This window comes from Ascaphus truei, unplaced genomic scaffold (assembly GCF_040206685.1).
Source record: "Ascaphus truei isolate aAscTru1 unplaced genomic scaffold, aAscTru1.hap1 HAP1_SCAFFOLD_1132, whole genome shotgun sequence".
NCBI lineage: Eukaryota > Metazoa > Chordata > Amphibia > Anura > Ascaphidae > Ascaphus > Ascaphus truei.
The window spans coordinates 114-9714 of record NW_027453999.1 but is presented as its reverse complement, the minus strand read 5'-3'; the positions used below and the strand labels follow the sequence as shown (position 1 = coordinate 9714).

General features: G+C 49.7%; 1 protein-coding gene across 1 annotated transcript; it reads left to right on the top strand.

Moving 5' to 3' along the window:
• Positions 1-5029: 5029 nt before the first annotated feature.
• On the top strand, positions 5030-8841 carry LOC142475285 (endonuclease domain-containing 1 protein-like). The gene is given in 3 exon segments (XM_075581216.1): positions 5030-5355; positions 5357-5401; positions 8249-8841. Coding segments are annotated over 3 exon segments (885 nt in total). The 5' UTR covers positions 5030-5094; the 3' UTR covers positions 8828-8841.
• The last annotated feature ends 760 nt before the right edge of the window (positions 8842-9601 follow it).

The following is a 9601-nucleotide window of genomic DNA, read 5'->3' as shown; positions in this document are numbered from 1 at the left end:
CATTGACCTTTCGGAGGTCCACACAAAATCTTACCTTCCCATCGGGTTTAGGGACCATAACTAGTGGACTACACAACTCACTGCATGATTCCTCAATCACTCCTAAGTGTAAAATTTATTGTACCTCCTTCTCTACCAGGGCCCTACGACTTTCAGGCAATCTATAAGAACGGGAACGTACTTTTACCCCAGGTGCTGTCTCGATCACATGTGAAATTAAATTAGTTTGCCCTGGCAAATCAGAAAAAACATCATGGAATTGTGTAATTATTTCTAACAAGTCCCTTTTTTGTTCAGAGGACAACTGTCTACCCATTGGGATTTTATCATCACCCACGATGTTCTCCCGTGGGGGCTGAGGACCCAAGTCCGTTTCCTCCTCCACCAGGTGGATGAATAGAGACCGCTACATCTTCCAGGGTTTCAGCAAGTTCACATGGTAAATTTGACCGATGTCCGAACAGACTTGACCTCTAGTAATTTTAAGACATCCTGCATCAGTTTAGCCATGAAATTTGTACCTTGGTCTGTCAACATAACCTGGGGAAGTCCAACCCGTGAGAACAGCTCCAACAACTTGTTGGCTACTTGCTTCGCCGTTGCTGTCCTCAGGGGGAACGCCTCAGAATATCTTGTTGCATAGTCAACTATTACAAGAATAAACCTGTGTCCTTTCGCAGAAGGTTCTAGAGGTCCTACCAAGTCTACCCCAATCCTCTCAAAGGGAACTGACACCAAGGGTAGAGGAACCAAAGGGGCTGTTTTTTGTCCCTTCGGACTAGTTAGCTGGCACTCCGGACATGCCGCACATAACTTAGCAATATCACTATGCATCCCTGGCCAATAGAATCGGAATGAAATACGGTCCAATGTTTTATCCCTGCCAAGGTGACCACCCCAAGGGACAGTATGGGCTAGAGTGAACACAGATTTAACAAACGCCTTGGGAACCAATATCTGTCTGGTGACCTCCCCTGTTTGTGTCTGCCTATTCACCCTATACAGGATATCATTTGATAATTCAAAATGGGGGAATACTATCACCCCCTGTGCATTCAATATCTGCTCATCAATTTTTACCACCTTATCATATTGTCTAGCAAGGACTGGGTCTTCCCTTTGCCTCTGGCGAAAATCAGGGAGGTATAGGTCTGGTAAATCTCCAGGGCCCATATCCCTCTCCCTCTGGCCATCCCCAGCCATAACTTGTGACTTCTGGCTACTAGAATGGTCACCTTGAGACCCAGATTTCTGCAACCAGTCCTGTTTGTCAGAGCGTCTTTGCTTCCGAGTCTTTGGAACCTGGTGTCTACTGGGAAAAAGGTCTGCCGAGAAGGGGAACAGTTTGGCAGGGTTCTCCTGAGCCATAGAATAAGGCTCCTTGTGAGAGACTGGAGCCATTAGGTCCGAAAAGAAAGGCCAGTCCCGGCCGAGCACAACGGGGGCAGGGAGCCAAGGAGCGACTCCTACTTCGAGGTAGGTCTCCTGACCTTTCACCTGTAGCCGGATTTTGGCCGTCGGATAGCGTTTTACATCGCTGTGTATACATTCTATACTCCATGGAGAGTCAAAAGAACACACTTTAGGCGGTAACAGTTCCTGGAGGACCAGAGTTTTCCCAGAACCCGAATCTACAAAGGCCTGGACGGTTTTTCCCCCAATCAGGGCTGGAAGTAGCCAGGGCTTGTAATTTTCTCCAGTGAAGGCCGAGGTGATGGTCCTGCTGAAGGAACAATCCATCTGTGATCAGTCCACATGCCGGTGGCCTTGTTCTCCGCAGGCGGAACATGGAGAGGGTACCCACGCAGGAGGGGGCCGTGGATAGTGCTCCGCTGGACTGGATACTGGAGACCAGGCATCTGGTGGGTCCTGTGGGCGACGTCCTCGGAAGTTCCTCTCATTTGGCGACAAGCCAACATCAGGAAGGGGATGAGGGTCTCGGCGGTGCCCGGCGTTTTGACTTCTTCCTTGTTGGAAGGACTGCTCCTTTCGTGGCACTTGGCGGTTGCACATGGAGGGGCTGTAATTTCCCCGTTGTTCCAATCTCCCTCTTTGGGTCTCCGCAAGTGCTGGTGAAGTTGGTCCGTCGGGTCCAGGGCACTCGCCTGATCCTCGGCCCCAAGGAAGTTCTCAACGAGTCGGATCGCCAAAGCTAGGGTTTCAGCAGCATGGAGTTTTACCCACGAGCGTGCGGAAGGGGGTATTATCTGTAGGAATTGTTCCAACACCACTTGCTCAAGAATTGCCTCCTTAGTGCACTCCTCGGGTTGTATCCAGCGAGTTCACAAGTCCAATAACTGCTGAGCGAGGACCCGGGGTCTCATCTTAGCGGTGTACTTCAGGTTCCGGAACTGCTGCCGGTAGGTCTCTGGGGTCAGACCTAAGCGATCCAGTATGGCGGCTTTTACCTGTTGGTAGTCCATTGCCTGATCTGCTGGGAGGCCCTGATATGAGGACTGGGTTTCTCCTATGAGGAGCGGGGCCAAAGCAGTTGCCCAGCGATCTGCAGCCCTGAGCTTCGGCAACCCTTTCAAATGTTAGTAGGAAAGCCTCTGGATCCTCGTTCGGAGCCATTTTCCTAAGGAGGACCGGGGGTTTGTTCGCAAGTTCTGGACTGGCAGACCCCTGGAATTGGGTCAGCAGCTTGGCCATCCGCTCATCCTGTGCTGCCTGCTGCTGGGTTAGGAGCTGGGTTTGCTGCTGCAATAGTAGTTGGGCCTGCTCCTGCATTAACAGTCCCTGCTGTCTGGTTTGCTCGCACAGAAACTCTTTTAAAAATTCTTCCATTTTTCTCATTTTTGTGTGTGAGTGTGGCCCTTCAACTGCAGGGGCCTCTCAAAATCCTGGCACTTATGACACCATATGTTGCAGGGTACATGCAACCACACACGCGGGTTCTCTTGATAAGGCTTCTTTATTGAGCCTTAAAAATATGCAGCACACAAAAACAAAATAGCTTCTCTTCTGCATACAAAAACAAAATAGCTTCTCTTCAGCATAGAAAACAAGGCAGCTTCTCTTCAGAGTGCAGGACACAGACAGTTCATACACATGTACTTTGAAAAACAGACCTTATAACAGTAATCTCTTCAGTATTTCAGTCCTGTCTCCTGACCAGCTAGCCTGCATGTGTGTACAGCCTGGGGGTTTTAAAACACCTTGATTATGCAGCTGGGGTCAGACTAATTAAGCAGCCTTTCTCAACTGAAATTTAACCTCGTCACTGCTGCACTGCAACCCTAAACATAGGTTTGCCAGGCATATGGCTGGTGACGTTCATTCACCCTGTCACACCGAAACACCATAGGGAATGACAATACTGTGTTTTGCGACAATTGGTGCAAAATCTTGAATAAAGACTCTTTGGACTTAATTCTTTTAGTGATTGAAGAAGTTTCAATTAAGCAAAACCAGACATGAAGTTCTGAAAATGGAGGTTATAATAAAGCATACTCACCAGAACGACATCACAGTTCAATCTCTAGAGGATTTAAAGATCAAATTACAGAAATTTAAGGAGGCTCTGATCCATTTAAAAAAACAAAAGTTTAACAAAGTAATCAGTGATTACAAAGAGAATCACTGATTATCAGCGATAGAAACAAGCAAGATCTAAACCCTCTAATAGACGGGAGACAGCGGCATCTAGTGACTGACACAGGCGCATGCGCAGACGGGGCACAGTAAGGCTCCTGGGGGCTCTTTTTTAGGAAAAGGCAAAACAGCGTCCAAAAAATGAAAAGACGCAAAACAAGGAGAGGCGCGGGCAATTCCAAGAACACCACCGGTTCTGCGGTCTCACCAACCGTCAGTATGCACAATTTGGTTATTAACCGGTTAGATTATGCATTGTCTAATTTGGACATTTCCATTTTATCCAAAGGTCCATCTTTTTGTTCCTACCGCCTTATCGTCTTACCGCCTTAACGCCTTACCGCCTTACCGCCTTACCGCCTTACCGAACATGTTTGATTTTGAGGTGGAATTATTTAAATTGGAAAGAAATCTTAACTTAAAATCTTTTTTCTCTAATAGTGCTATGGAGACGCAGGAGCAACGGCGACGTACTCAGGGAAACAATACTTGTAAAGACACGGTACGGAGAGGCCTCCAGAACTGGTTGAGCGTATCATAATCTTATACCGGACCCTCTTTTTTTTACCATTCCAAATAAACGTTGTCATGTGTTGTTGGAGGCTTGTGATATCTTTTTTTGGGGTGTGGGGGGGATAGTGAGGGTGTGAAAGAAATATAATATTTTGGGTAACAAGTTCATTTTAACTAAATTCTTCCTATCCAGGAGATTGGGAATTTTGACCATTGGGCCAGGCTGTTCTTGAGCTTTCTAATGAGGCTGGGGTCGTTAGCCTCATATAGTGCATTTATTTTGTTTGTCAAACTGATTCCCAGGTATTTCAGGGAAGACGCAAAGGACACTTTTGACACTTTTGACACTTTTGACACTGATTGACACAAACCGGAGCTACTAGAATAGGCCCCTATGACTATCTTGATTTTGCCTAGTAAAGGAGTTGATAGCACAAGCGTATGTATCGTTACCTTGTGAGAACAGTACTAATATCTTTTCTTCTAGCCATCTTTGGTTTGGTTTGCAGTGGCTGAACGTTTCCACTTGTTTCTTCGTTATGTCTTAATAATTTGGCTAATTGGCTGAAACGGTTTCTTCATCAATCTGTACAAGGGTTTGCTCACTGTCTGGCACTTGGACTCGCTGCCTCTGATTACAGATGGCACGTCCACCTCTTCTGCCTGCCTGCGTCGCACACCTGCCTTCCTGGCTTCTGTGCGGCCTGGTCTCTTGTCTGTCCCGGTGCACCCAGAGGCTCCGTTCTTGGCTCATAGGAGCCAACTGAGAACTCAGCAGGTGCGAAGTGGAATATTAACCTTGTGGAGGCTGCTTCCATGATGCGCTGATTTAAATCATTTGGGAACCCAACAGATGTGAGGTGTTCTCAGAGGTTATAAAAATTGGGAGAGTATGTTTTCGGGCCAGTGTAGAAAACATTGTGGTCATAACACACCAGGTTTGTGGTTACTCCAAAGTAAAGAGTTCATCCTCAATCACAACCTTCCATGATGGTGTTTTGTCTCCTGCTAGCCGTGGCTCTTATGAACACAGCCTTGGCCAAGGTGAGCCCAAGCTTCAGTGACTGCCGTGGCCAGTTCTTCGCTAGCACCCCCCCACAAGGGTTTGAAAACCTCTCCAACCAGAACAATGTTATCACACCGATCTGTCAGACGTATGAGAACTACAACAATCCGTTCTTTGCTTCACTCTATCACAAGCTGAACCGAACTCCTTTGTACTCTGCGTACATCCTGGACAGCAGACCGGGGGGACACGACTGGGGCAGATCAGACCTTCCGACTGGAGCCGCAGGTAAGAGACCATACAACAAACTCTCCTCCACTGCATCGAGAGAAGCGGAAACAAAACACTGCAGCCAACTGCATGCGATGTGTGACATGTATGCATGGGGTGCGTGACATGTATGCATGGGGTGCGTGACATGTATGCATGGGGTGCGTGACAGGTATGCATGCGATGCGTGACGTTGAATGCATGGGATGCGTGACATGTATGCATGGGATGCGTGACATGTATGCATGGGGTGCGTGACAGGTATGCATGCGATGCGTGACATGTATGCATGGGGTGCGTGACAGGTATGCATGGGGTGCGTGACAGGTATGCATGCGATGCGTGACATGTATGCATGGGATGCGTGACAGGTATGCATGCGATGCGTGACATGTATGCATGGGGTGCGTGACAGGTATGCATGCGATGCGTGACATGTATGCATGGGGTGCGTGACAGGTATGCATGCGATGCGTGACATGTATGCATGGGATGCGTGACAGATATGCATGCGATGCGTGACATGTATGCATGGGATGCGTGACAGGTATGCATGCGATGCGTGACAGGTATGCATGCGATGCGTGACATGTATGCATGGGATGCGTGACAGGTATGCATGCGATGCGTGACATGTATGCATGGGATGCGTGACAGGTATGCATGCGATGCGTGACATGTATGCATGGGGTGCGTGACAGGTATGCATGCGACACGTGACATGTATGCATGTGATGCGTGACAGGTATGCATGCGATGCGTGACACGTATGCATGGGATGCGTGACGTATACATGGGATGTGTGACATATATGCATGGGATGCGTGACGTATACATGGGATGTGTGACATATATGCATGGGATGCGTGACGTATCCATGGGATGTGTGACATATATGCATGGGATGCGTGACGTATACATGGGATGCGTGACATGTATGCATGGGATGCGTGACAGGTATGCATGGGATGCGTGACAGGTATGCATGGGGTGCGTGACAGGTATGCATGGGATGCGTGACAGGTATACATGGGGTGCGTGACATGTATGCATGGGGGTGCGTGACAGGTATGCATGAGATGCGTGACATGTATGCATGGGATGCGTGACAGGTATGCATGGGATGCGTGACGTATACATGGGATGCGTGACATATATGCATGGGATGCGTGACGTATACATGGGATGCGTGACATGTATGCATGGGATGCGTGACGTATGCATGGGATGCGTGACATGTATGCATGGGATGGTATAATATACTGTAGGTAGTGTAGGACCTGCTAAGAGGGTCTAACCTTGACGTCGTTGCAGTTTGAAATGTTTTGGCCAAAGGATTGAACTAAATGACCCATATTTCTGAGAAGAACAGACAGAAAGAGACAGATAGTAATGGGGCTTTCTCGTCTCTTGTTGTCTACATTAGGTAACACTCCAATTGACACAAACAAATATATATATATATATATATATATATATATATATATATATATATATATATATATATATATATATATATATAATGTAGAGGGGTTGGGTTTGAGCTAAGACTGTTTATGTCTGGATGTTGTGAAGACCTGTGCAGGAGGCAGTATTAACCCCATTCTCGCTGAGTGTGCGATGAGGGAACGCTTATTCTGCTCTGAAATTAGTGAACACTTACTCTGCCTCTGGGACGAGTGAACGCTTACTCTGTCTCTGGGGTGAGTAAACACTTACTCTGTCTCTGGGGTGAGTAAACACTTACTGTCTCTGGGGTGAGTAAACACTTACTCTGTCTATGGGGTGAGTAAACACTTACTGTCTCTGGGGCGAGTAAACACTTACTCTGTCTCTGGGGCGAGTAAACACTTACTGTCTCTGGGGTGAGTGAACGCTTACTCTGTCTCTGGGGCGAGTAAACACTTACTGTCTCTGGGACGAGTGAACGCTTACTCTGTCTCTGGGGTGAGTAAACACTTACTCTGTCTCTGGGGTGAGTAAACACTTACTCTGTCTCTGGGGTGAGTGAACGCTTACTCTGTCTCTGGGGTGAGTGAACGCTTACTCTGCCTCTGGGACGAGTAAACACTTACTCTGTCTCTGGGACGAGTGAACGCTTACTCTGTCTCTGGGACGAGTGAACGCTTACTCTGTCTCTGGGACGAGTGAACGCTTACTCTGTCTCTGGGACGAGTGAACGCTTACTCTGCCTCTGGGGTGAGTAAACACTTACTCTGTCTCTGGGGTGAGTAAACACTTACTCTGTCTCTGGGGTGAGTGAACGCTTACTCTGCCTCTGGGGTGAGTAAACACTTACTCTGCCTCTGGGGTGAGTAAACACTTACTCTGTCTCTGGGGTGAGTGAACGCTTACTCTGTCTCTGGGGTGAGTAAACACTTACTCTGCCTCTGGGGTGAGTAAACACTTACTCTGTCTCTGGGGTGAGTAAACACTTACTCTGTCTCTGGGGTGAGTAAACACTTACTCTGTCTCTGGGACGAGTAAACACTTACTCTGTCTCTGGGGTGAGTAAACACTTACTCTGTCTCTGGGACGAGTAAACACTTACTCTGCCTCTGGTCCTTCATTTGTGTTCCTATATGTTACAATATACAAAAATAAAGATTCCCAGAGAATTATCCCTTTGTAATGTGTGCAAATGAAATAGTAGTATTAATTACTATTAGTCATTAGTCATTTATACATCATCGCAAACTGATCATTAATACCACTAAGTGTGCACACATTACAAGAGATATCTGTGGGACCTTTCCCTTTCTTCTGTATATCGGATTCAATTCCTATATGTCACGTGCGTAGCAGCTACTCGCAGTCACATGGAGTAACTCCTACGCAGCTGCTACAGGTGCTTCTGTGTTACAGCTGGTGGACATCAGGCTCCCCAGCGAGATGATGCTGCAGCCGCAGACTGAGAGCGCCGTCCGAAGCCTGGGCCTTCCCGGAGTCGCTGCTGACCTCATCCGCCAGTTCCAAGCCGTGAACTCCGACTATCCCGGGAGCAACTACCACAAAGGTCACCTAAACCCCAACGCTGACCACCCTGCGGGAGTGGGACAGAAAAGCACCTACACCCTAACCAACGTGGCGCCGATGTACGGGTCACTGAACAGTGGCGCCTGGAGGAGCAATGAGATGAGCGTTCGGAACATGGCGGCTGGCTGCGGCAGGATGTACGTCGTCACTGGCGTTGTCCCTGGAAACAACTGGATCTCAGTAAACGGGGCGCAGCGCGTCAACATTCCCAGTTACATCTGGAGCGCCTTCTGCTGCCTAGACAACAACAACCGACCAATCAGAGCAGAAGGATCTCTGGCGCCAAATAATGCCAACACAGTCCAGTCCGGGATGAGCATCGCCAGCCTGCAGCGCCAGCTCAACGCATTACTGGGAGGCGCCAATGTCACGGTGTTCCACAACAACTGCGCCGAGACTGCGCAATAAACAGCGGACTGTGTACAGGCTCCTTACTGCGTCTGTGCACCACCGGATAATATGTGATGGTGCTAGCGATTAGCGCTGCCCTGGGAGAGGAGGAGGGGGGAGAGAGAAGAGGAAGGAGGGGGGAGAGAGGAGGGGGAGAGGAGATGAGGGGGGAGTGGGGAGAGAGGAGGAGGAGGGAGAGGGGGGGAGAGGAGGAGGGGAGAGAGGAGGAGGAGGGGGAGAGAGGAGGAGGGGGGAGAGAGGAGGAGGGGGGAGAGGAGGAGGGGAGAGAGGAGTAGGAGGGGAGAGAGGAGTAGGAGGGGGGAGAGGGGACAGAGGAGGAGGGGGGAGAGGGAGAAAGGAGGACAGGGAGAGGGGAGAAAGAAGGAGGGGGGACAGGGGAGAAAGAAGGAGGGGGGAGAGGGGAGAAAGAAGGAGGGGGGAGAGGGGAGAAAGGAGGAGGGGGGAGAGGGGGAGAGAGGAGGAGGGTGGAGAGGGGAGAGAGGAGGAGGGTGGAGAGGGGAGAGAGGAGGAGGGGGGAGAGGGGGAGAGAGGAGGAGGGGGAGAGAGGAGGGGGGGGGAAGAGGAGGGGGGGTAGAAAGGAGGGGGGGAGAGAGGAGGGGGGAGAGAGGAGGGGGGAGAGAGGAGGGGGGAGAGAGGAGGGGGGGAGAGAGGAGGGGGGAGAGAGGAGGGGGGAGAGAGGAGGGGGGAGAGAGGAGGGGGGAGAGAGGAGGGGGGAGAGAGAGGAGGGGGGGAGAGAGAGGAGGGGGGGGAGAGAGGAGGGGAGAGAGGAGG